Source organism: Xiphophorus couchianus, chromosome 9, assembly GCF_001444195.1.
Source record: "Xiphophorus couchianus chromosome 9, X_couchianus-1.0, whole genome shotgun sequence".
NCBI lineage: Eukaryota > Metazoa > Chordata > Actinopteri > Cyprinodontiformes > Poeciliidae > Xiphophorus > Xiphophorus couchianus.
The window spans coordinates 28,480,360-28,507,316 of record NC_040236.1 but is presented as its reverse complement, the minus strand read 5'-3'; the positions used below and the strand labels follow the sequence as shown (position 1 = coordinate 28,507,316).

Here is a 26,957-nt window from a genome sequence, read left to right as displayed (position 1 = left end):
TATGTAAATGTAACAAAGAAAAACACAAAAAATCTAACTCTAATCAATTAGCATATTATTGAAATATCTATGTTTCTGTACCTCAATTCACCTAGTGAAACACGTTAAATATGGTAGATTAATTAAACACAGGTTGATGTTTTCAAACCTTTGTTTTTATTATTTATGATTCTTGTCCACTGTTAACGCCATATTCCTAGAATATTACACCAGATCAATAAAAAAAAATGTGGATTTAATACAAATTAATAACTACTAAAGGTTTCTATTCAAAAAACACTTCTAGTATAACAAAGGAGCCTCAGAATAAGGCATATTCTAATTTATTGAGTATCCTGAAACAAATATTAAATCATCAGAAGCTGGTACACTACGCATATAAATAAACTTTACAGTAAAATTTTTAAATGATCTGAGTTTTCTTGTTTTGTTTAATTAATTTTTCAGAGAGAGATCCAGCATTGTGAGCGTAAACGGGAGTGTTAGTGTATGTTGGCGCTCTAAAAGTGACAGCTGGCTCCAGCAGCTTAGCAAGCAGCAGAGCTCCTTTCATTTCCCTGTTGTCAACGTCACAGATAGACGTCTTCCAGCAGCTTCTTCTGGCGGTAAGTGGTTATTAACACAGCGCTTATCTTTTCTATTTTTCTTCTCGTCATCATGATGGCATAATGCTCAGATAATGTCAAAGAATGTACAGTAATAGTTTGCGGAATAAAGCTAAGCGCAGACGCTAAGAGTAAAAACGTGTCCGTCCGTTGCTAAGCATTCCGCAGTCATTCAGCTCAACAGCTTCATGAAGTTATTCGGTTAATTCAAAATTAATAATAATAATCTTTCTCTAACTGATGACCAGTTTCATTGACCTCGGTTAAAATCCCGTCCGTTGTAAATGTACACCTGCTTTGGTGATGCTAGCATGCAAGCTACTGTGACGTTTATAATAAGATGCTTAAATGGAGTTTGAGAAATCATAAAACAAGTTTCTGTCTCCGCAGCGAAGGAATTAAGTGAATAATATTCTCGGATGAAATTGAGCACTTTTAAAACACGGGGATGTTTTACTTAGGAAGACACTACAACCGTTTCATAATTTAGATATTGGGAGTTTTGGGGGGGTTTTTCCATAAAATGATTGTAGCTCAGATGAGCAAGTGATGTGATTTCCGTAGGATCCGGATCACTTGGCTCGTTGTTCTTTCGGCTACAAGTCGACTCTTTGCTTACTATTAAACAATAGTAATAAGTATCTAATAATAATACTTATTTAAGTATTATTTGAACCTTAATAATACTTTAAGCTTAAAATATATAGCTTAAAAGTTAGTATTATTAATACTAAGTGATTATTAACACTTAATTAACTAATAAGCAAATTATTACAGTCCATTAGTAGTAACTAATAACCAAAGTATTAGAATGTTAAAGTACTATAATAGTAATCAATTAAATATAACTCAAATTTAGTATGATTTAACTGTATTATTCAATATGTTAGAATATCATTGAAAAGTATATTTAAGTCAAGCAATTTTAAAAAGTCTAACTCGTATTTTGCATAAATTTATTATACACAAGTTATTTTGTTCATGTGATCATGGTGGCTCACAGATAATAAAAGTCTAAAATTTAGATTTTTTTTAGAAAATTCAAACATCACACGAGACCAAAAATAAGCAATTTTAAATAAAAATATATTTCTGCATTATATATTCTCTGTCCACAGAGTGATATATTTTTGTTATTGTTTTAATTTTCATGGCTTAGGGCAAATAAAAAAACACGAGATCATTGATTAAGGTTGTGTTTATGTCTTAAAATACGTTTAACACATGTACTCTGTATAGTTTACCACTACAATTGAATTACTGAACTATTTAGGTGAAGGACCCTTTTTGATAAAGAGCAGTTTTATTTCACAGCAGTATTATTTTTCTACTTTTTTAAGGCTCTGACTGATTTATAATCAGAAGACAATATATCTTCTAGAAGGGTTTTGCTGTCATTGTACTAAAAACCACAAATTATTCTCATAAAAGTCCATATTTCCCATTCCTACTTTTACTACGACCAAACATAATCTGAACTTACACTTATATTTACAATAAATGTAACTTCATTATTACAACTTGTTCAGTTGTCAGTGCTTTAACATCCTAAATACGCCCAAACTTTAAAAGACTCATTATAACTTTGAAGACGTTTATTGTTAATAAATATAGTTAGCTATGAGAAGTAAGCGGTCTTGGAAGTCCATTGCTGTGATGGACCACAAGCAGCAGCCAAGGTTGCTTATGCTTTGGGCCAGCTCTGATATCGTAATGCTGAGTAGCTGGCATTGCTTTATAAACTATGACCACTGTGGAATGCTATACCTTTATTTTTCACCTTCCTCTTGCGTATTTATGGTTATATTTGGATTCCTGAAACCCTAAACTGTCATTATCAAAATATCAGTACAAAAATAGCACTAAGCTTTAATAAGAATACATCACACTTCTTTTATCCTCAGTGGGTTACATTTAAAAGAGTAAGATGTAAAACAATGTTGGCCTGCCATCCGGTGATTTGACTGCATAATGACTTTTTCTTTCTGTAAAGCATAGCTCATTTGTTTAAGCCAACAGGAACAAGAACATTAGCTACATACAACTAAATAAGATATTAAAAGACAGCCTATTTTTATATGGTTGTCTACTTAATTGGTTTACTGGTAATTCATGTGTTTCTTTTCCTGCAAGTTGCATATTTGCTGAGTGTGGGATGAGAGAAATGATCTCTAGAATGCGTCAGCGCTAAGATCGCCCTGCAGCATGTCAGAGCAGCATGCGTGGTTGCACCAGATCAGCCGGCTCTGGGTGTCACGTGACGCGGTGGTGAGGTGGCTGTCATGTTGTCTCGCTTGGCCATTGGCTGCGTTTTTCAACAGAGTACCGATTGCACACATTTATGAGGTCATGCAGACCTCTGGGTACAAGTCGAGGTCAGTTCTTTTAGTGGGACCAGATTTCCTTTTATATAAGTATATTTCTGGAAACTTAAATGTATACCCTTAAGCTCTTATATGCTGTAATTTGAATGAGTTTTAAGATTAGATTCATGTACCTTCAAGGGAGATTAAAATCTGGCTTTCTGGTTGTTTTTACATCTTTCTTAAAGTTGTGCACCTTTCTACTAATTTTTGTTGCCCTGAAATGTATTTTATCCTGCCGCACCTCTGGTATTTGTCGTTTAAACAGGTATGTTCCTGCAAGGAAAAAACAAAACAAGAAGAGCAGGATTGGCTTGTCAAGCTGCAAAGTTTAGCTGACAGCTAAGATTTTTATTCAAATTCCTAAAATTAGGTCAGAAAAACAAAGTTCAAGCAAGTTAAAGCACTGGTCTTGGTGGTTGCGATTGGCAGTGCAATAAAATGAGCCAAGAACATAGCCTTGAGAAATACAATAAAAAAAAATTTTTTTTAATTTTGTAACCTCCAAATGACCCATTGTTCCCTACGCTATTTTATGATCTGGTGTTTCCACCTCCAGTTAGACTTTAACTGGCCAAGCGGGATTGAATCCAGACATGTAATGCTGTGATTACTAGTGCAACAACAAACATGACTCACTGGTATGTCTCATTTGTTTTTCCTGTCCCTCTATCAATGGACTGTGTTGATACTGGTAACTCCACCCTAACTGCACCATGCCATTGCCCTGTGGAGATGATTCTTTCAATAATCGATTTATCACAATTAATTGTTTCAGCCATAGTTGTGTCATGCCTCTGTCTCCAGCCTAGCCAAACTGTACCTTATCCCACAGGCCTACAATTGTACTGAACTGGGCCCAGAAATGATGCGGTACTGTCAGTATTTTGGCCACTTTTGCAAAAAATCGTGTACTGACACCTGCTGTACTTCTCAGTGGAAATGAGGCAAAAGTAGCTACAGTCTGTCCAGTAAGATCTGAATCCGGCAATCCCTCTCACTTTTTCATTCCACTAATTAACCTCCTGAAAATTTGTTGAATCGGTTGATGCGCACAGAGCGCCGGTAATGCCAAGGCCGACGGGAAGCACGTGGAGAGGTGTAAGGGTCGGGCGAAGAACCATTATAACTGCTTGCAGTTCTAGTTAATATATTCATGATCAATTTATTAACTGTGCTCCATAAAACGTCTAGAGTTGTGGTGTAAAAAGTAGAAAACAGTAAAAGGAATGTTTCTTTGTCATCAAGGCATCCAGGTTAAGCTTGTTTAACTGAAGTTTGTCCACAGGGTTAGGGTTAGGGTTTGTAGGTCATGTAGAAAATGCAATATTAAATGCAGAACACTTTATGAAGCAGCTCGGCCCTTCAGAAACATTTCTGCATACGACTTGTCCGATAGTAACCCTACATGTAGATGTGTGTAAAAGGCGGTATTTCACTCGTGGGGGATGGGTCTCAGTTTCAGCATCATCAGTGGGAAGGGAAACGTGCTTCCTCTCTGCAACTTCCCCCTCCTTCTTTTTTAGGTTTCCATGTAATGCATGGTGTGAGCTTTTTCAGCCAATGAGGCCGAGCTAAATGAAGATGGGAGGGGAGACTGCCTGGAAGACGCTGGTGAGCTCGTCTTGGGTGGGGTAACAGCAGGAGGAGGGACCAACAGAGCCGGCCGGCTGCTAGTATTTGAAAATGAATGATTTGCTGTAGACATCCTGGTCAGTTGTAGGATTAGTGCTGCATCTGCTTCATTTAAAAAATAAAATAAAATAAAAGGAGAGTAGCAAAAGGGTGACAATCCTAGAAAAGACTTGTTGGATACCGAGAAGAGACTCATCATCTAACAATGCAACGTGAGTAGCTGAATTAAAAATTTAAAAAATGTGTGGGTAGGAGGAAGTGCCTTAATCCTGAAGAACAAGCTTCATTTTTAAAAATCTGGTTTGGTAAGAAGGTTTTTAGGAATGATCTCTGAAAACAGGTTGGTTGTTGTGGATTTTATGTGAGTTAAGATGATGAACATCCACAGGTTTTATGCCATAAGCTAATTCACTAGTTTATTTTCTAATACAAATATATTATTTCACTTATTTTTCTTTGAGTTTTTGCTGTAGTAAAGGTAAATCTTGACTTGGTGAGTATTTTAAGTCTTTGGCTCGGTCGGACAGCTAACACAGACTGTCTCTTTGCTGAATGGGTGTCGCCCAGCCTGCAGAGCTGGATGAATTTTCCATTTTGCTTTTCTGTCTTTTAAAAGCAGAAGCTCATTTGTTAATGAAATCAATTTCTTGCAAACTCATTAGTTTGATTCCAAAAAAAATGAGGATGCGGACGATCACGCCCAGTTCTGTCTGTCAGCAAATCAATCTATGATATAAATTCAGTTGACTTTACTTTAGCCCATTTGGGAAAACAGAAACAAAGACCCTCAGAAGGGGATTTTCCCCTGCAGTTTGGTCGATTAATCAAAGTGAAACTGAAAATTTGTGATGAAATTGTACTGTGTTTTGTGGGGGTTCCCTCTATTGATTCATGCCAAATGTTTTTTTTTCTATTAGGGATTTACTTTGGCTTCTTCTCTATTAACCAGTGTCCAAAAATAAAAGTGTTGTTGTCCCTTCAACTGTTGCTGCTTTTCCCTTTCTGACTGGGGCAGCTGCTGCTAAGCTCGATTGTCCTCCATCGTCATAATCAGCATTCTCCCATCAGCAAGACTGCAGCATCTCTACTGGTGCCAGTCTGTACAGGGAGGGCGAACTCCACCAGGTGATTCATCCTTAGCAGTAAATCTTTACCCACAATAAGTGTAACCTGCAGAAAAAATACCTGTTTAGTGTTTACTCCAGCAGAAGATGCCATAGGATGTGAAATAAATCATTTACTTTTCATCAATTTGATTATTTTAATGCGTTGAAAGATTGTTTGAAGTGGAATTACTCAAATATCTTATTGTGAACACAGCTCCAGCTATTAGAGCTAGAAACTACTGATCAGTGATGGGCCTGAACTACAGAGTCACATAAAGATTATTACAAAGTCGGTCTTCTATCACCTGAAGAACATTTCCAGGATTAAACTATGTATATTCCAGGAAGATCCTAAAAAACTCATCTATTTGTTGTTCATCTTTAGTCGCACTGATTACTGCAACAGTGTCTTTACAGGTTTGCCTAAAAAATCAGACTGCTGCAGCTGATCCAGAACGCTGCTGCTGGCGTTCTCACTAAAACCAAGAAGATAAAGCGCATCACCCCAGTGTTAAAGTCCGTACACTGAGCTACAGTCTGTTCTATGTAACTCAGAAAGGAGACCTTAAGTTAGTTTATCAATAATAGATGTCTTGGCACCAAAACACATTATAGACCTGTTGTCATTATATGAACCTTCCAGACAATTCAACTCGTCTGGTTTAAGTCTATTCTTCATCCTTAGAATCAGAACCAAACGTGGAGAAGAAAAATTCAGCTTCTATGCTCCTCAAATCTGGAACAAACTTCCAGAAAGCTGCAAAACTGCTAAATCAAGTCTAAAAATCCATTTCTTTAGAGCTTCCCCTGGTTAATAATAACCAGAACCGCATTAAATGTAGCCTCTTTTTCAATGGACAGTTTTCCCTTACTAATGTTTCTTACTTATTTGTTTTATTTTATTCTAATCATGTAAACCACTTTCAATTGCCTTGTTGCTGAAAATGTGCAATGCAAATAAAACCGTCTTGTGTTGGCCTTAAAGCATCAACCACTGTCCTCCATGTTGATCATTTACTGAAGCTTTAAGGCGTTTTTTCCCCACCAATAATAGCTGCAGGTTGCTTTGTTAATTTCAAAGCTAAAATGAGAGGTGGAATCTCAAGAATCTATGTGATGTTGAATGCGAAGGGCTCGGCTGATAATCAGACAAGGCTGCAGCAAAGAAGTAAATAAATAAAACAACTATAGCATGCTAATTATTTTTCAAATGTTTCTCGCCCACAAAAAACTGTGACATAACCTCTAAAAGTGAAATGAAAGATGGAATAATGATGCAACAACCTGGTTGGACCTTAAACTCTTATCAACATTCAGTTTTGTTTAGTTTGGTGACATTTCCTCACCCTGCATCCCAAACCTTCTCCATATCGCTCATATTCTGAGGACATTTCTTAGATTTTGTTCACAAGCCAAAACTTTTATTAAGTAGTTGCTTAAATTTCACTCTTTATTCCTAACTTTGTAGCGGACACTTAAAAGGTTTTGGACTGAATCTGTTATTTGGAGACACAGCACATTCTCCTTTAAGAATCCAGGAAAGTTTAGCCAGATGTGGATATTTTTGTTGGAAGAAAACATAATTCAGTGTTGTAATCCTGGAAATAAGAAACTGTTGCCACACGTTGAACACAATCAGCACTTGTTACGAGATTCATCCAGCTCCTTCAGTGTCGTCGTTCTTGGCAGCCTCCCTGACTAGTTTCACTCTCGTCGAAACAATTTCCAGTTTCTGTAATGTTAGCATAACATTTTTTTGTGCCATAAAATCTTATTAAAACTTTGTAGCATGCCTACGACGCTTTAGTTTTAGCTAAGTATCAGTTGTGTACAACCAGATTATTGCAACATTTAGCCGTTATGTACTTTTCTGTAATAAGAAAAGTTTAACTTGGCTTGCACTGGACATGTTTCATGTTCTACATGGAAATTATTTATCAAAATGTATCTTATTGAGAGCTTACATACATTTTGGACTAATTCTGAATCTGATGCTTAACGCAATATTTGCCTAAAACACCTCAAAGGGTTTTAAAAGTTTCACTAGATATAAACATTGATCTAGTGATTGGTTTCAAGGCATCAATGCATAGTTTCAAACCTGCTGATATTTTCTTTACATTAGTTATTAAAAGGCATTTTAACAAGAGAAAATCAAGAGTAAGCAGCTAGCTGAAAAAGGCTATTTCTGTTTATCATTGCTTCCTAAAAGGACAATCAACTATTGTAGCTGTTTATCATATTTATTGGAAAAACAACCAACATATAGTATAAATAACATTATTATGACTGTTATAATCGATATATCACAGTAGTTTAAGCAAATACAGTGATGCCATAAAATTGTGGTGTTTTTACTCAAGGTTATCATCCCGTAACAATGTCATACCGACCCATGACTGATTAGGTCTCTGTCACGCCCAAGACCAAAACAAAGCCAGAGACTGAAGACGCAGGAGAGGGTTGGGGTCTCAGTTCACCCCCTCATGTCGGCCTCCACCCTCATCCGTCTACGGTTGACTCTGCAGGCTGAACTGGGTCATTTAACACCCCCAAACCTGAGCGGTACCCAATGTGAACCATTAAAAGTGAGAGCGGATCTCAAATGTTTTGATTTGGACACAGTTGTTGGTTAAAATGTTCAGTTTAACCGTTTGTGGTTGCCTAATAGAGGCCTAGTTTGAGCAAACTATATTTGTTCCTGGTCCCTCCGACCTCTGGAGTCTTTTTCTTTCCCATTATCCGAGCCTAATTGTTCCTGACAGGCGAGCCATGATAGGCTCCTGCCACAACAAGCAGACGAAGCTGCTGGAACGTGTTGTCAGCCCCCTTAAATAAACAGGTCAAAGCTGTGATAAGGGAGCGAGGCGGGGTCCGAGCCGTGCAACAACAGAGGTTTGAACGAGGGAAAAAGGGCGCGGATGTGACCGCGTTTATTGTTGGGGAGTATTAGACGTAGTTCCTGTCAGGATGCAACATTAAAGCTGATAAACAAAACTTTAAAGAGCCTGTATTCAATATTTAAAACAAAATAATAAACTAAAGCGCTAACCTTTGACTATTAGACAATAAAAATACTTGTCTTTGTGTGGCCATCTTTATGCTATTAAGCTACAGCTGTGGTCAAAAGCTTGATTTTTATTAGGTTTATTTTAATCTTTTTTTGTTTGGACGCAGAATATGCATCCAAACTTTGAGCATTGAATCTGTTATGGGTTTGTTTTCTAAACTACAGGGTGAAAATTATACATACAGGCTGAAATATATACATAAACCCCTCACTAACACTTGTTTCAGTTTCTAAAGCCATGGCATAACCCTGGATATTTGGTCCTTATTATCAGAAATGATGGAGTTCATTTAATTTGAACCTCAACTTTAAAGCATAATTCCTAATTTTTTTAATACTATTATAGAGTTGGGGGCTTAAGGTTAGCCAGTATTGTATATTTTATTGTATATTAAAAATATATCTAAAAATGTCACCTCCCTGATAACAGTTAGGATAAATGATAACTTTAAATAATGATATTAATAGGGTTATTTTCTTACATTATAAATTGTTCCCTTTGAGTCAGTTGTGCCATTATTTAACTGCTTATCTTTCATGTGTCACTGTGTGCTGCCATTTGTCAATATGCTGCTAATAAAAATAAATATGACTACTGAGAGATATCTAAAGGGTCATTCCAAACTTGTGTTTCAAAACAAACACGGATTGAGAAGATGAAAGAAATGAGATCAAATGTCCAGAAGCTTATTTGGTTTTTGCGACTTGCTAGAAGTTGTTTCGCATATGATCTTCCCTCTCTGTAAAAATAACATTTTGATAACAGTAAGAAAAAAACAGCAAAGTTTCATGTACGCTGCTAAACATCTCTGTTTTCCTCTCTCTGAAAAATAATCCAGCTGATGTGCTTTTCATGTGTTCCTGTAGCTGCTTTTTACTGCGTTTAAAGTTTAAAGAATCGTGACGTTTGTCTCCTGCAGTGACCGCGTGCGAGCCCAGCGCCATGTCCGAACCGGTGGTGGTGGAGCCTCCTAAAGCAGGAGGAACACTGGAGTCCTGTGGTGCAGGAGACAGATCAGCGTCCCTTGATGACGGCATTGTGGACACAGCAAAGTACGTTAACAAGAATGCGTTACAAGGGCTAGCTTAGGAAATTACTTTTAACGTAATGAGACAAAAATGTTTGTTATTCATTTTGCTTAACTTCAGCTGCCAGTGGATGGTTTGTAAGGTCTGCACAGGCTTATTATTTTCTAAAAAAGTTCCCCGAGGTTCACCTTTTGACCCATTTGTTATTTCTTTTTATATACAGCATATAACCTGGGACAAAACATTTTGAATTTATCCTTTTCTACAGCGTAATTTCTTTATGTCTTCAAGTAACGCTATTTTAACAAATAATGTTCAACAAAAAGACTCATGGTTCGTTTTCACATTTGGCTGCAACTAACTTATTTAACTTTTCTCCTTTTTTTAAAAACTGGACTTACTTGCCTTACCTGTGGGAATGTTTTACATTTATAAATACTCTGCATGCTTGTCAGCTCAGAAGCCACTGAGGCTGAAACTCCTTATCATCACTTTTGACCCAGAAAGAAGGAAATCAGAATCTTGTTTAAAATACTTCCTGAAATGTTGGTTGTAAGAGTGAAACTGAACTGGGCCAGGAAGTTTTTGGGTTAATCAAAGCATCATTTGCATAACTTTGCATTTATTAATTAACTCTGGAGTCCAGCCTGACTGTATTTATTTTGACCTTTAAATACAGGTCAAAATAGTGGATGATGACAGCCTCGGTTTTCCCCGATGACTCGGCACCGTTTTACCTCCCTCTTTCAGATTTACCTCACTTCCTTTGGGAATTCACTCGCTCATAAATGTGTTTTCCTCCTTCCTGTTCCTCAGTGAGTCATCAGAGGAAGAGTCCACCGGGGAGAAGGAGGAGGAGGTCGCTGCTGGAGATGCAGCCGCCGCCACCGCTCTGCAGAGCTCAGATACACCGCAGGGTGAGGCCCCAAGGAAAACCACCACGTGTTTGTTGTCTGAGCAGCTGGATTTAAACGACAAGATTAAAAAATAACTTTTAGGCTTTACTGTAATCCTAGATGCAGTTATTCTGTCTGCTCTTGTTACTGAACTCAGCATTTGTGAGCGCACGTCTTTTCCTGAGGAAGGAGAAAACACATTCTTTGGCAGAACAAACTTTCCTTCCTCTTTCCTTCCCTTAAACTGTGACTTTTTTCCAATTAAAGTCATTGACAGAAAAGTGTTTCCTTTGTTGTTATAACAATAATCTTCATATGTATCCATAAAGCATTTCTTATCTTACTTTTAGACAGTTTTATTCTGTGGAAATGTATTCAATAGACCCAACCTGTATCTGCATGAAAACAAAAGCTAATAGATTTTTTTTTTTTCCATGAGAAAGTTTTTCACCGTCCAGCTTAAGAGGAACTGATAAGCAGCTGCTGTTCCTGTTATAAATCCACCATGTGATTCCACTTTATATTCAAAACATCCTGCAGATCGTTAGGCAACATCCCATCTGGTCTGTCACACTGTAAACTCCCAAAGGGGCGAAAAGCTGCCTCCTAGATTAATTATTAAATTCCTTTGGGTTTTATGGCACCCAGAAGACGATGTTAGCTGCGGCTGTACTCACTCATTTGGTTCCAGTGATTATTCTACCGTTGCTGCTACGTGTAATTCGAGTACGATAGTAAAATGATAATTAGATACGACAGACAGTTCGATGGATAATCAGAATAAGAATCTCTAGATGTGATGTACACTCAGATTTTTTGCAAAGGGTTAGGCCAGGGATCAGCTGACATCTTTGTAAACGGTCAGTTTTAGCTTGCGGTTTGTACCGCACATATCCTGTTTTCTCTGTGTCTGACCTTAAATCAGACTAAACTTCTCCTGTTTTAGGTCAGTCAGGATTAAGAAAGTTATTTCCGCTCACTGAATCCCAGATTAAGGAGAGATCTTTTCAACAGTTGTTTTTATTGATTTCTTTATATTAAAACTCAGATTTGAGTTCTGTCAGGAGGCCAATTCTTGTTGAGTTGACCCAATTTGTGCAGTTCAAAAGTTTATTAAAGGGCATGTTTTGAGGTGTATGTAAACTTCTGACTTTGGAAACGATTTAGAAAATCTTCCTCTAATTAATCTGTCATTGAGTGAATCCAAATGGACCTTAAAACACCTGAGCACACCAGAGGTTCATTAGATTCAACATCTACTCATAATGCCCTAAGACGTACTAGACGTATTTATGTTTTCATATTGGCGGGAGTCAAAAGTTTTAATTGAGTTAATTATAATGAATTAATCACATTTTAATTGAAGCTCATATATCAACAAAAAAAGTAATATTTTCAATCCAAAACCCCTTTTTGATGCAAAATTATAGAATAAATATAAATATGAATTCACTAACAAAGATATTTGTCATTTTAAATCTGTTATTTAGGATATTTAACCATCATATTAGTGCATTTATATCATAACCATTCAGCTTTTAAGTGTTTCAGGAAACCCTGATCATTCATGTAACTTCCTTTAAAGCGTCTGTGCTGCTGCAACATGTTTAACATTGAGCAGCTATTTTAGTCTTGAGTAGCTTCGCTGATCGGCCAGCTCCTTTTTGCACAAGCAGATAATTTTTTTAAAGCTTAAATTAAACCCCACTGGGGCAAGTGAAGCGGCTTTATCGTCCACTGCTGTTGTGCGACAGATTCACAGATGTACCAGAAACACAGCACAAAGGTTCCATCTCTTGTATGTAAAATAAAATAGAAAAAGATGAATTGTGTTTTAATTTTTCAAGTGTTAAAATTTGTGTAATTAAGTAGACACCGGTCCTGCTCTCTTTTAACAGCAGAATAAGAAAACTGCATATAGAAACTGAATATTTAACTTAGAAATCATGAAGGTCTCTCTTGAAAATGAGGCCTTTTTCCTCGACTGATTATGTTTTCAGACCTCTGAGCTTTTTGTCTCTCTGCATGTTTCAGTGAACGCGCAGCGCCCAGACTCCCTGTCCGTGCCGCCGTCCTCAGAGCTCCGTCTCTGGACGACGCAGCGCGACGGAGAGGTGAAACTCCGGATCGAGGACTCCGGTGTGGCTGCAGAGGAACCTCTGACTGTGAACCAGATGTTTGCTGCAGCTGTAGATCGATTCAGTGACTTCACAGCTTTGAAATGGAAGGAGGGCGAGCAGCAGAAATCCCTCACCTACAAACATTACTACCAGGACTGCCGCACTGCTGCCAAAAGCTTCCTAAAGGTTGGTTTCATTTTCTTTTTTCTCATCCGATCAGAACGTCTTCAGGGGAGATGATTTCTTGTTTATCCACATTCCTTTTATAGTAAAAAACACATTTTATTTCAGTTTGTTTGGACATATCCTGCATGGTTCAAGTGTTAAACACTTCTGAATTAGAAAATGAATTTTTAAAAATCCAGATTACTTTTAGTTCCAACTAAAACCTCAGTTAATGTCTTAGTTGGACATTTATACTCTTGTATGTACAATTTGTTCAATTTGTGGATAATTAAGTTAGCGTAAATTTGTTCCCACATCCACTGGCATTCTGTCATATCATTTTCTTCTTTTTCAACAAACCTTCAACAGCATAATATTTACATGATATCTAGTCAGCTGCAATGTAAGACTTCATGAATTTAAACGGCTCATTTAGGCGTCACTTTACATCGCTGTGGGCGGTCGAGTGTCGTCATAGCAACGGATCACATAGTGGTGATGATGACAATGCAACAAAAAATTATTTCAGAAATCAATTATTCTGACGATTAACTGAATAATCAGATAAAAATATTGACACATTCTGCAGATTTTCCATTTAACCACTTAAGTGTTTTTAATTTGCTCAATATTAGAGATGCATTAAAAGATGCATATAAAAAAAATAACTTTCTGGCATACAAAAATACATAGCCTAAAATGCAATAACATTGCATTCCTTTAGTGAACACTTGATTCTATTTTAGCAAAGGATGCATCGTCATCTAAATAAATACTGTCTGATTATTTTTTTGGATTAATAATTGATAGCAAAAGGTACTTTATATATCTATATATAGGTGTATAGATATATAAATATATCTATACACCTATATATATAGATGTATAGATATATATTACAGAATATGAATCTTGTGGGGCAGATAATTCCACTTGAGGAGTTTTCATATATTTTGTACAGTTTTTGCTTAATTACTGCTCTGAGTGTTTTATTCCAGCAATTTGCCTTTGTTGAGTCTGTATGCCTGTCTGTAATCGATTACTAAATTAGTTGATGATTATTTCAGTGATTAATTAACCACAATTTATTCAACTAATTGTTTAAACTCAAATTGGAACTTGAAACTCCTACGTTTTAAATACAAATTATACTTTTTAAACAATGAGAAACAAACAATATCAAAAGTTAAAGTTTTAGAAAAATTTTAAAAATCATCAAGTTAAAAAAGATTTAAAAGTTTAATAAATTACTTATTTAATAAGTAAGGATATGCTGCCAATATCTTCACCGTCTTCCCTGGTAAAAGTTTTGAGATTGGTTAACTGTGTATTTTTATTATTTTTTTAAAACTTTTATTGTTTTATATTGCTGAAGCTCGGTTTGGAGCGTTTCCATGGCGTCGGGATTCTGGGCTTCAACTCTGCCGAGTGGTTCATCGCCGACATCGGCGCCATTTTGGCCGGGTGAGTTTCCGACTTCTGTGGTTTGGTCACGATGGTTTACCAGCGTTTCTGCATCGGCGTGTTTATCACCGAGGTAATGAGTGTCCGACCTCGACTGGCAGGTCAAGGTCGGCAGGTCGCTTCTTATCGAGCCGAGACATTTTATGATCAAATGTTTTTTCCATTAACTGATTGGAAATTGAAAAAGGTATTTTTAAAAGGAGATTTCTTTAAAATAATTTGAACTGGGTGAAGCTAAAACTGCCAGTAGAGGAATTTCTGGGTAGAACATATTTACAAAGGTTTTTTTTTATCTTAAATGCCAAATGTATAGATTTTTTTGTAGTTTTTGGCTTACTTGCTGCTCTGACTGTGCTGTTATTTGAGCAAATGTCCTTTTTTAAAGTTTTTATTCTCCTGTTAATTACTAAATTAGTTCAGAAATCGATTCAATTAATCTGATTAATCGTTTCAGCCCTAACTGAAAAGTTTTCATTTCAGTCTCATTTTGCTAAAGCAGACATTTGACTTACTTTTTTATATGTAGACGTTATTTTTTTTATCAAATAAAACACTTTTTTAAGTACTTGCTTCCCCTGGAGTGTAACTGAGCCCAGATTTTAGCAGCAGGACTTCAGATAAAGACTTCAACATTTTACTGTCTGTGTTATGAAGCCGGCTAAAATCCGCTCCCTCTGAGAAACCAGAACCATCCAGCAGAATAAAAACGGAGCAAAGCGATCGGTTACAGTTACAGCTGTTACATCACCAAACATCTGCTGGGATATGTCATGCTTTGTTTCCAATTTAGTGATGTAATAATGGGAATATTTAATGAATTTAGTTCAGTTTTTTTCCTAAAGCTCCATTAAAATGAGGAATCTAGCCTCAGACAGGACAGCTTCACCAGGGTTCACTTGTGTGCAGGAATGAAGTGCAGTTAAAAGATGCCTTCTGCTGCACATAAAATCCATTCATATCTTAAGGTTTTTTCCTCAAATCCAAACTCAGCATTTTCTCTAACTCCTGATTCAGTGTTTTGCAGTAATACTAATACCCCCTCCAAAAAATCTAACAAAATTGAGAGTATTTAATTAGAAATTTATGACATAGACTAACATATGGACTTTGACTAGGCCATTCTAACACATGAACCTCATTTTCTTTATCTCCGAAGAGTTTTTACGGCGCTAGTGGCTCGTATTTTTGAGACAGTAGGCAGACAGGAAGGAGGGTGAGGCAAAGGGAGAAGACATGCGGCAAAGGTTGCCGGGACCGGGAGTCGAACCTGCGACGTCCGCGTCGAGGACTAAGGCCTCCAAATGTGGAACGTGCTAACCCACTGCACCACCACAGCACGCCCCGGAACCTCAATGTTGATGTAAAAACAGTCTCATTAGCTGCGTTTCCAATGTCCATGTGACTGTGCAATTTAACATTTATAAAATAAATTTGCTTCTAATGGAAACACAAATTTAAAAAAACTTGTTTATTGACAAAAGGTTTAGTCAAAATTGGTTTATTTAGCAAAACTGCAATGGAAACGTTTTTGTTGCATCACACGAGTCACATGATCAACTGGATGTTGCCACTGGCGCAAACCACGAAGAACAAGACGATGACAGGAAGTAGTAGAGGGATGGCGGCGCTCTATTATTTTAATTTACTTATCGTGTGAAGAAACGTATTCGCGCATGATTAAATTTTTGTCAAATTTAGTGGAAGCACCGCAGTTGCAAGATTGTTTTTTTGACATTAGCAAAACATCGACAAAGTTTTTCACACATTTGTAACAGAAATGCAGCTACTGTAGCTCTGACTGGTTAGTGTTGTTGTCCTGCTGGGAGCTGAGCCTCCTTGCTGCCTTCATGCAGGTTTTTCTCTCTTACTGAGCCGTCAGGATGAGCTGTGCTAACTTTGACTCTCCCTCGCCTCTTGCAGCGGGCTCGCTGTGGGGATTTACACCACCAACTCTCCTGAGGCTTGTCACTACGTAGCAGAAAACTCCAAAGCTAACATTATCGTGGTGGAGAACCACAAACAGCTGCAGAAAATCCTCCAGGTGAGAGGAGAATGACCTTGTAAATCACAGAGAAAAAGAAAATATGATTTATTTTCTGTTTCAGAAAGTAATCAAAAACACAGCTTTTACCACTTTAGATTTGTACTTTTAATTTGTGCTGATTCCATTCCTTGTAGACTTGTACATACAAGTTATATATCTGATTTAGCAACACATATGGAAGTGGCATAAATCTGTTTTTGTATTTTGGTGAAAATATCAGAATTGGGCCGTTCAGATTGCCAAGAAAAAGTCATATGTGCAAAAAAAGAATCAGGTTTGTGTCGCATTTGCTTGCTGTGTGAAAGCAGCTTTTGACGTCGGAAGCCATTTTATTTTGAAAAATAATGCTCCAACAAAAACTATTAACAAGTATTAATTTTAGTATAAATACAGCATTTATTTTTTTTTACATTTAATATTGTTTAAGCTATTAAAAGGTTCTTGGTTGCTTCATTAGTTTACTCAAGGTGGAAACTTGTTCACCTCACATCAGATTATATGTTTTGATTTCAGCCACAAAAATTTGAGTTTAGACAAAAAAATACAGCTCAGTTAGGGAGTACAAGATGCTGCACTGCAAAAATTCAAAACCTTACCTTAAAAGTATTTTTGGTCCATTTATTAGTACACTCAAAATAAGACTAAACTAAGTTTAAAGTAACTTTCTAGCAAGAAATAGGAGCTTTTTTAAGTCAATTTCTCTATATTGATGAAAAAGTGCTTAATTATTTCACTTATAATGTGGGGGGGGATGACTGCCAGTGGAACTAGTACTTTTTTATTAATTAAATAAGCTCCTTTTCTTGCTGAAAGCCAACTGCAAGTTAGTTTTGTTTTATTTCAACTGAACTAAAATATTTGCACCAGAAGCAAGACCAAAAATTCTTGGTAAGATTCTGTGTTGTTGTAGTGTGAACTAAAATGTTACAAACAAAAAAAGGTATTGTCCTCACAGGAATGTATTGTCTCTGCCACCAGATTGAAGACAAGCTGCCTCACTTGAAAGCAATTATCCAGTACAAAGACGCACTAAAGGAGAAGAGACCTAACCTGTACTCGGTAAGCCCAAACACACAGAGAGAAAGAGAGAGAGTGGAGCGGTTTGTCGGACGCCGAAAAGCCCGTCTGATTGGTTTTTCTCCACAACAGTGGGCAGAATTCATGGAGCTCGGCCGCGACGTTCCGGACGGGCCTCTTGATGCAATCATCTCTAGCCAGAAGCCCAACCAATGCTGCACGCTCATCTACACCTCAGGAACCACGGGCCAGCCGAAGGGCGTGATGCTGAGCCATGACAACGTGAGTGATGACATCCTGAAGTATCACATGCTTTGAGCCAGATATCAGTGAGTCTGTGTGCCTCATAATGGGCGTTTTCCAGGAAGATCTCTACGTATGAATCAGCACAACATGTGAAGGGTCTGACTGTCTGAAGTGACAGGATAGATATAAATAGAAATGTTCTCTCCTGTTGAAGTTCAACTTCCACCAATTTACTCCTCGGGTTTCACAGTAAGACATGAGCACGCCCAAACCCGGCCAACTTGTTTTGACAAGCACATTTTACACTGCAACAACACAAAATCTTACCAAGTATTTTGATCTAGTTTCTATTGCAAATATCTTAATACACTTAAAATAATACAAACCTAACTTACAAGTAACCACTTAAAATACAAAAAAAATACTCAAACTAAAAGTGAGAAGGTCTAAAAATAAACAAAGGGATGTTTCATCTCTCCTCCCGTGCTGATTATCTCTGCACCCCTCAGGTTGATCTTGTGACACTGATGAAACTCACAGGGACGCATGACTGTTTTAAACTGCAACAAAAGTTCAGGAGCAAAGAATCAAATCTGAGGAATTAGGATCTCAAACTGTTTTGCTAATAGTGGAAATGAACAGGTATTCTTACAGTGGTTCTTAGGTTTCAAATAGCTTATTTAGAGGCGTTTAGCCCAGTTTTACCTGATGTGATTTTGAATTGAATTATCCTCAGTCTAGTTTGAGGTTTTCAGGGTTTATGATTTAGTAGAACAGCAAGATGGTCAAATTTTGCGCTTAAATATTTGGAATGTAATAAAAACTAAAGAAAAAATCTAAAATTTTCAGTTTCAAAGGTTTGAAATGTAAAATTTACAGGGACTCTGTAGGTCAGTTGTTTACTAATAAATGATTTTCAAAGGTAAATATAATTTTAAAATAATTATAGTTGGGTATTCGTGCTTCCCCATAGATGTATGACATCTACTCTAATCAATATTTTCTTGTCTTTCTCCTCAGATAACTTGGACCGCACATTCCACGGGTTTACACGTCCAGCTGACGGACGCCACCGAGGCCCAGGAGAAGGTGGTCAGCTACCTGCCGCTGAGCCATGTCGCGGCTCAGATGGTCGACATCTGGGTCACCATGAAGGCCGGAGGGCTGACCTACTTCGCTCAACCGGACGCCCTGAAGGTGAGAGGAGCTGCCAACGTTTTCTCACAGCCTTAAATCAGACGAAACTTTTCCTGCTTTAGGTCAGTCACAAGTACCAGTTTCACGTTTCGTCTCACAAGTCGTAAAGTTCAGATGATTAGCTTGGTTGGAGTCAAAATGTCAGATTACATTTATAGTTCTACTAAGTTATAGCTGCAGTATTTAACTTAATAAAATATGTGTTTTTTTTAAACATATTTGTTAAAACTGTCACCATGTTTAAATGTGTTAATGGCAGGGAAACCGTTTATCTGCCATTTTTGTTGGCGATGTTAACTAGCCTTAGCATCAATAAATGCTACATTTCCAATCTCTAGAATTTTCCAAAATTGAATTTTTTTTTCTTTAGTTTTTATTAAATTCTAAATATTGAAGTACAAAATTATCTTGCTGTTCTACTAATCATAAACGCTGAAAAACCCAAACTACACTGAGGATAATTCACTACAAAATCACATAAGGTAAAAATCATCTATCTGTTATAACAGTTATAATCTGTTATAACTTTATCTAAACTGGATGCAGTTTAAAGAGATCCATTTTTGAACCATTATCTAAGAACACTGCAAAAACACAAAATTTTAGCAAGTTATTTTGTCTAGTTCTTAGTACAAATATCTTAATACACTTGAAATAAGACTAAACTTACAAGTAACTTATTAGAAATATAAAGAAACGTTTTTAGTCAATAATTCATTAATAATGATAAAACTAACCAGGCTGTGCTAGCTGGTAAGAGCAAGGGCTGCACACACTCGCATGATTGACAGCGCCGAGCCCCTCCTCCTGGTTCTGATTGGTTATTTCTAGTTAGCACTAGGAGAAGAGGAGCTTGATTTTTTTCACATATTACCCGTTTCATACTATACTATAATGACAGTTTCAACAGATACGCAAAATATATTTTTAATAAAAGTTAAAAATTGCAGCTTTAACCAAAATGTAATAATTTAAATTTAATCTCATAAATGAAAAAATATTAGTATAATCTTTAAGTTTGACAACATTTTAATGTTTTCCAGTTTGTCGTTCAGATGCTGGATGTTATAAAACAGAAGGAACATGTCGTATGAATCCCCTCCTATCTTTAAAAAGTTATCATTTCTTTAATCTCTACACGATGTTATCTACAGCATAAAACCTCAATCCGCTTCCTCTCAACAACAGCTTTTATTTTGAAACCAGTTTCATTTAATATAACCCCTAAATACATTTATTGGCACAATTAAAGCATGTCATGTTGTCAGGAGTTGATGATCAACAGGACACAGATAACCAGAGGGCTTCATGACTGTGTGCTTTGTTTGGCTTAGTTAAAGGGTTCTCCATGGAAACCAAGTAAATAAATATTTTGTTGTGTTTTCTCAGGGATCTCTGGTGAACACTTTGAAGGAAGTGCATCCGACTGCCTTCATGGGCGTCCCGCGTGTCTGGGAAAAGATGCAGGAGAAAATGAAATCCGTCGGAGCGAAATCATCTACTGTGCAGAGGAAAGTGGCTGCCTGGGCCAAAGATGTCGGTCTGCAGACCAATCTGACTAAAATGAATCAGTAAGTCTTACTCAACAACATTAAAGTCATTCAGAGAATTTGTTTCAGTTAAATGTTAAATTTGTGGAAATTAAAGCTTTTTTTCCTACGTTACATTTTGTGGCGTTACCATTTGGTTAACCTTTCACTTCTCCATATTTTATTGTTTTCCCAGAAACGTAGCAGCTGCCCGCACCCCGTTCAGCTATCAGGTTGCCAAAAAGCTCGTGTTTAAGAAAGTACGCAAGGCTCTCGGCCTGGACCGCTGCACCAGATGCTACACAGGCGCCGCCCCGATCACCAAAGACACCCTGGAGTTCTTCCTCAGCCTCAACATTCCTCTCTATGAGCTTTACGGCATGAGTGAGAGCACCGGACCCCACACCATCTCAAAACCTGAGGCCTTCAAACTCACCAGGTAGAATTTATATCATTACATCACTATTTTCACAAAGCAGATAGCGCTAATATGTACAGATGCAAATACATACAAATCCATTTGTTTGCATCTGCAGATACAGAGAAGAGGTCAGAGATTTAGAGAAAAAACTAATGTATCTAAAATTAATGTCTTAAAATGTCCTAAAGTCATAAAAAAACAATGTAAGTTGGCCTTAAATGCAGAATTATTTTAGTCTACTATATGCGTTTTTTTGCTAAAGGGCTGTCTGTCAGGCAAAAGTTTGAGTTGCATGCAAACATCTTCATTTTGTTCTGTGACCTGAAGCGATTTAGACTACTGCCAACTAGTCGCAAATATATCATTGCTAGCTAACTAGTTAGCTTTTCTGTTACTTCATGAACTTGCCACTCACTTTTTTTATCATTATTGGTCAATTAAAAGCAGATTAAATTACGTTTTTTTGTCCTATAGTTGTGGTAAAGAGATCCCAGGATGTAAAACAAAGCTGCACAGCCCCGACGAGGAGGGAAACGGTGAGATCTGCTTCTGGGGCCGCCATGTCTTCATGGGTTACCTCAACATGCTCGACAAGACGCAGGAAGCCATCGACGAAAACGGTTGGCTGCACTCGGGCGACCTGGGCAAACACGACAACGGGTTTCTCTTCATCACCGGTCGTATCAAAGGTAATCCTCCGATTCCCCAGGCGAATTTCATGACCCCCTGTTACTGTTTACATCCGGAGATTTCGCGCATGCGCACAACTGTGGAGGGGAAAAAGACGATTATTTTACATGCAGTTAATAGCGGCGCTGCAGCGGTAGAACAACTCCGATAACTAAATGAAACCTGAAGATGTTGGTATGATTAATTTAGAGCAGTGCGCCGCAGCAAATTGAAAATAACACAGAACAGCCGTTAAAGAACAACTCAAAACCACTTTTTTTCTCGCTCTGTGTCGGTTGCTACGCTACACGCAGACCCGTTTTCATAGCAACTGACAAAAAAACGTCACGACTGTGGATTCATCACCAAATAATCATTTCCCCACATTAACAACATAATCTTTAGTCCATTACAGTGTCATGTTTTTAGGCTTGATGATTATTTTGGGATTATTAAAAAATGATCGGGGTGGTAGATTAGGTACCGCTGCTATTAGCTAATCTAACCCTGCTGTGGTTGATTAGCTAATTTAAGCACAAGCTCTCCTGGTGATGATCTGTTATCACCAGGACAGCATGTCCTAACTTAACTGCTTCGGTCCAGTTAGTTTATTTTTATAAATGAACCAAAACACTCCATATTACACAGCACATCTACATGGTACAGTTGTCAAGTTGTCAAAGTTAAGATAGCATAAATGAACTAATACCACCTAACTATTTTCTTTTCTTAATTAAATTTTATTAAAACTTTATCTAGTTAACATAGTGTTAACAATTAGTATCAAAGCATTGAGTTTCTCTTTTTATACATCCATCAGGCGTACATTTAAGATTTAACGCGTTATGGTGACAACAAAAACCAATGCTAGATTGAAACGTAATCAATTACACATTTTAATGATGGAACTTGACTTAATGTCATGGGTTGACTGTTGATTCTATGTTGAAATTGCACAAAAATCCGTGAGGGAAGGCGGAGTCCCAGAGCGAAATTCCGTGAAAGAGATGTATGGAGCCTCGTGCCAGACGCCCATTAAAATGCTGTTTACATCGTTTTAAACTGTGTGATTCTGAGCGTGAGTGGGAATAAAAATAGCAACAGGTATTTTGTTCCATATAACACAGTAGGAGTGTAACAGGTAAACCTTCTATGGATGCAAACTCGACTAAAAACCCACCTGTGGTTAGGATTGTATTTGAAACTTAATCAATTACAAATTTGTTGATGGAGCCTGACTTAATGTCGTGTTTTGATTGTTGATTCTATATTGCATTGTGTTTTGTGTTTGTAATGATGTAAAGCACTTTGAAATGACTTGCTGCTGAAATGTGCTATACAAATAAAATTTTAGTGATTGATTGATTGTCATCATCAGCTAGCCTTTTTTGCTACTTTTACCAGCAAGAAAATAGCGGTGGGATTGTTGCGCGTGTGACGTCACTCTGCAACGGATCCATACTCTCAAGCATAAACCTTAGTTTTTTTAACCAACCGCATGTTTTTCTGCAGAGATGATCATCACAGCAGGAGGCGAAAACATCCCTCCGATCCCCATCGAGGATGCAGTGAAGGAGGCCGTGCCGCTGATAAGCAACGCCATGTTGATCGGAGACAAGAAGAAGTTTCTCACCATGCTGCTCACTATTAAGGTGGGAAACTCCAACACACTTTTCTGTTTTTATCAACGTCACTCAGATAAGATGGAAATACAATGTTATCACTGTATTATTGTTGTAAAATCTATTCTTTATCTTCTCTATCTAATCTGAGAAAGATTCATTGTCACTGATAGCAGAAACAAAATGACGGGACAAACTTTTTAAGTTACCGTCCAACACTGCCCCCTGCTGCTGCCCAAGAAAACTACATCATCATGTTTGCAGGCTGCAGGTTGACACTGGTACAAAACGTTTGTCAAAATTGTTGAGTCAAAAGTAAAATCAAGCTTAAAAAAAATATGTTATTTATTTTAGATCAAAAACTTAAAAAGTATGTTCCACGTTTTCTATATTAAAAAAACATCTAGTTATCGCAAATTATTTTCAGTAATTAGAACAGGATTTGGTTTACTTTAGTTTGCTATATTTTGTCAAGTTTAATACATTTAAAATATGATTTTAAATGTATTAAAATGTATAAAATCAGACAATATTAAAATAGAGAGTAAAAATAAATTCAAAATAGGATTTAAATAAGAGTGTAGTTGAAATCATTGAGCTTAGGCTACTTTAAACAGAGGAGTTTTGAGTTTGGATTTAAAATATCGAGTTTATGTCACTGAGATCAGGTGGGAGTGAAAAGACGAATACTCGGTGTTGTACTTAACATTCTTCATTGTAGGAAAAATATATCAGGAATAACTTCAGACCGATTACAAATAAATCTGCATCAACCAGCCCTGCTTTACACCAAGATCTTACCACTGAACTCCTTTACACTGTTAATCAGTTAATGCACGGATTATTTATTTTCAATTCACTTCATGGAAATGGCAAAAACGTTTTCACGCTAGGATGAGGTGGTTTTTCGGCTGACTTTCACAAAACTGTAAAGAAAACACTTTTTTTGCATCCCATGAGTCACATGATCAACAAGCGGCTGTTACTACTGGTGGAAAAGATGAAGTCTTTAAGACTTTACAGAAGTCTTTAAATTTCACGTGAAGTTTAATGACTTTTCGCATGAAGAAACGTATTCCAATGTGGCTTTAATTAATTACTTATTTAATGGAAACAATACAATAGCAAAATAATGTTTGCAATGGAAAAAACTAAAGATAGAAATGGATTAAAGTTGGATTTATTCCATCTAGAAAGGTTTAAATAGGGTAAAACACAGTTTTAAAATACTCCAATAAAAATGAAAACACCCAAATATCTTATTGTGAGAATTAGGCGAATAAAGTAATTATAAACAGATTACGGAGTTCACAGCTGATGTCCCACAGCATGTAGTTTGTTTAAAACATATGTAACGACTATAATCCGGTATTTTAGGCTAGGTTGATGTTCCTGGTAGCCGTTGGTTTTACGTGCGCTCAATTAAGATTCGTACTGTTGATCTTCACTTTGAATTATAATAAAGTCAGTTATTATCAATACAGTGTCCATTGTCTTGCCATTTCCATTTAAATCCACATAAATCCGACATAAATCAAAACCAAGCAGAATCACGCTGGACCTTAAATACTCAGAACTCAAAATGAAATACGCCCCTGGTGGCAATGAATGGAAGAAAAGATAAATGGCTCCTACAATGTACAAAGACAGGTCACATTAATTAATATTTATTATTCTTAATGGAAAAAACAAAAATCTTAATTCACCAGCGAGATTTTCAACTTTAATCTGAGATGGCAGCTAAAAATTAGGGTGATAACGAAAACTTCAAAAACAAATTTTCATGAATTAAGAATGGTTTCACTTCTATAATGCAAGTAAAGATATTTTTTATTCAATATCAAAAAGGCTTTGTTAAAATGCCAGTTTTTTTAACAAAATGTAGGTAGAAATTGATGAGCTGCGCTGTACATTTCCTATCAGAAACAAAGTTCTCGATTTATCGAAAACTATTTTGGGTGTGAATCATTTTGTCTTATTTCAAAGCTTCACAGACTGAAGCTGTGAAAGTCTGAGCTGTTCAAAGCTGAAGTCGTTTTGTGTTTGCTGTGCTGCAGTGCCAAGTGAACGCCGAGACGGGCGACCCCGAGGACGAGCTGACGCCCGAAGCCGTGGAGCTCTGCAGGAATCTGGGCAGCAACGCCACGCGCGTCTCCAACATCGCGGGCGGCCGGGACCGCACCATCCACGCCGCCATCCAGGAGGGGATCAACCGGGTCAACGAGAAGGCCACGTCCAACGCTCAGCGCATCCAGAAGTGGATCGTTCTGGAGCGGGACTTCTCAGTCGGCGGAGGAGAGCTGGGTCAGTGAGAACGACGAGTTTCATGCTTCCTGTTTGGCATTTCTTCAGTACTCGACCGGATCGGATCAATTAGAACAGGGGTGTCCAAAGTGGGTCCTAGAGGGCCGGTATCCTGCGTGTTTTAGTTCTCTTCCTGGTGGTGGTAACAACCTTTTCAGCATGTCAGTGCTCTTCTTAGGCCTTCTAACAAGCCATTATTTGATCCAGCTGCGTTAAACCAGGAAGAGAACTAAAACACCCGGAATGCCGGCCGTCCAGGACCGACTTTGAACACCCCTGAATTAAAACCAGTCAGGGGAAAATTAGCCAATTTAGATTTTTTGCAGATCAATCAGTGCATCTTACTTTACTTAAAATAAACTAAAACTAACTTGCAAGTAACTTTTTAGCAACATATAGGAGGTTGTTTTAAGTCAATAATTACTTAACATTGTAATCTCCCAGGGTAAATAGTATTTATTTAATCAATATTAAGAAATTATTTACTTCTATGTCTTGCTGAAAAGCCACTTGTAAGTTAATTTTGTCTTATTTCAAGTGTACCAAGATATTTGCACTAAAACTAGACCAACTATATTTGGTAGGATTTGGTGTTTTTGCAGTGAAATGATAGAAAAACACTTTAAATCAGTGGCTGTAATGCTAACTGCAAAGTGTCCTTCAGTTTTCTCCTCTTTGTCTAACAGAAACTCGAGCAGCAGGTTTGTGATTTAACAACCGAGCCAAACCTGTTTGGGTAAAGCTCAAAGAGTCGCCCTGCAGCTGCTGCATTCTGGGTCACCATCTAACCTTCGCTCGTCCAACAGGTCCGACCATGAAGCTGAAGCGACCCGTGGTGCTGAAGATGTACAGAGAGCAGATCGACAACTTCTACAAAGAGACGCCGACCCCGACGACCCAGGAGAACCCGCTGCCTCCCCAGTAGACGCCCTTTGACCTTCCGACATCTTTCCGCCTCGTTGGTCCTTCTCCTGATGTCGTTTGGTTCCTGTTGGACCGCTTCGTCTCGCTTTGTTCTTGTTGTGCAAGCAAAAGCAGAAAATTAGCTTTATGTTTTTAAATATAAACGCAGCTATTTATTTGACTATGACGAAGAATCCAGACGGAGCCGTTTGTCGTACTGAAATACTTGAGCTACAGACATGAAATCCAAAAACGCAGTGGTTGATACAAAGTTTGTTTTTTTTAAAGGAACAACTTCTCATATTTATTTTTTAGTTTGCCAAAGTTGGTGTTTTTTTTGCCAAGAAAAACATAACTGATAAAAAAAAAAAAAAATGTTTTAGTTGCAGTTTGCAGAAATGTAACATCTAAAGTCAAATGCTGCAAAAGAACAAAATATTACAACGTATTTTTGGTAGGATTACCAATGTGAATATCTTAGTATACTTTAAATACAACTGACAAGTAGCTTTTCAGCAAGGGAGCTTGTTGAAGTAAATAATTCATCATTAA

At 37.3% G+C, this 26,957-nt stretch overlaps 1 protein-coding gene across 3 annotated transcripts; it reads left to right on the top strand.

Annotated features, from left to right (window-relative positions):
• Nucleotides 1-439: 439 nt before the first annotated feature.
• Nucleotides 440-26,957, top strand: acsbg2 (acyl-CoA synthetase bubblegum family member 2). Of its 3 annotated transcripts, XM_028028121.1 has the most exons (16): nt 4,608-4,815; nt 5,619-5,728; nt 9,700-9,832; nt 10,625-10,725; nt 12,739-13,010; nt 14,365-14,453; nt 16,374-16,494; nt 17,476-17,556; nt 17,647-17,796; nt 18,781-18,957; nt 20,347-20,528; nt 20,683-20,925; nt 21,382-21,596; nt 23,089-23,228; nt 25,256-25,502; nt 26,309-26,957. In XM_028028121.1, the coding sequence occupies exons 3-16, from the start codon at nt 9,723-9,725 to the stop codon at nt 26,425-26,427; spliced, it is 2,247 nt and encodes a 748-aa protein (XP_027883922.1). In that variant the 5' UTR covers nt 4,608-4,815; nt 5,619-5,728; nt 9,700-9,722; the 3' UTR covers nt 26,428-26,957. The 3 variants fall into 3 exon arrangements, with proteins under 3 accessions (XP_027883921.1, XP_027883922.1, XP_027883920.1); XM_028028120.1 differs by lacking the exons at nt 4,608-4,815; nt 5,619-5,728 and adding an exon at nt 440-605; XM_028028119.1 differs by lacking the exon at nt 5,619-5,728.

Coding starts and splice junctions, on each gene's coding strand:
- acsbg2 (XM_028028119.1), top strand. Junction 20,529..20,682: donor AATCTGACTAAAATGAATCA/GTAAGTCTTACT, acceptor TTGTTTTCCCAG/AAACGTAGCAGCTGCCCGCA. Junction 25,503..26,308: donor AGTCGGCGGAGGAGAGCTGG/GTCAGTGAGAAC, acceptor CTCGTCCAACAG/GTCCGACCATGAAGCTGAAG.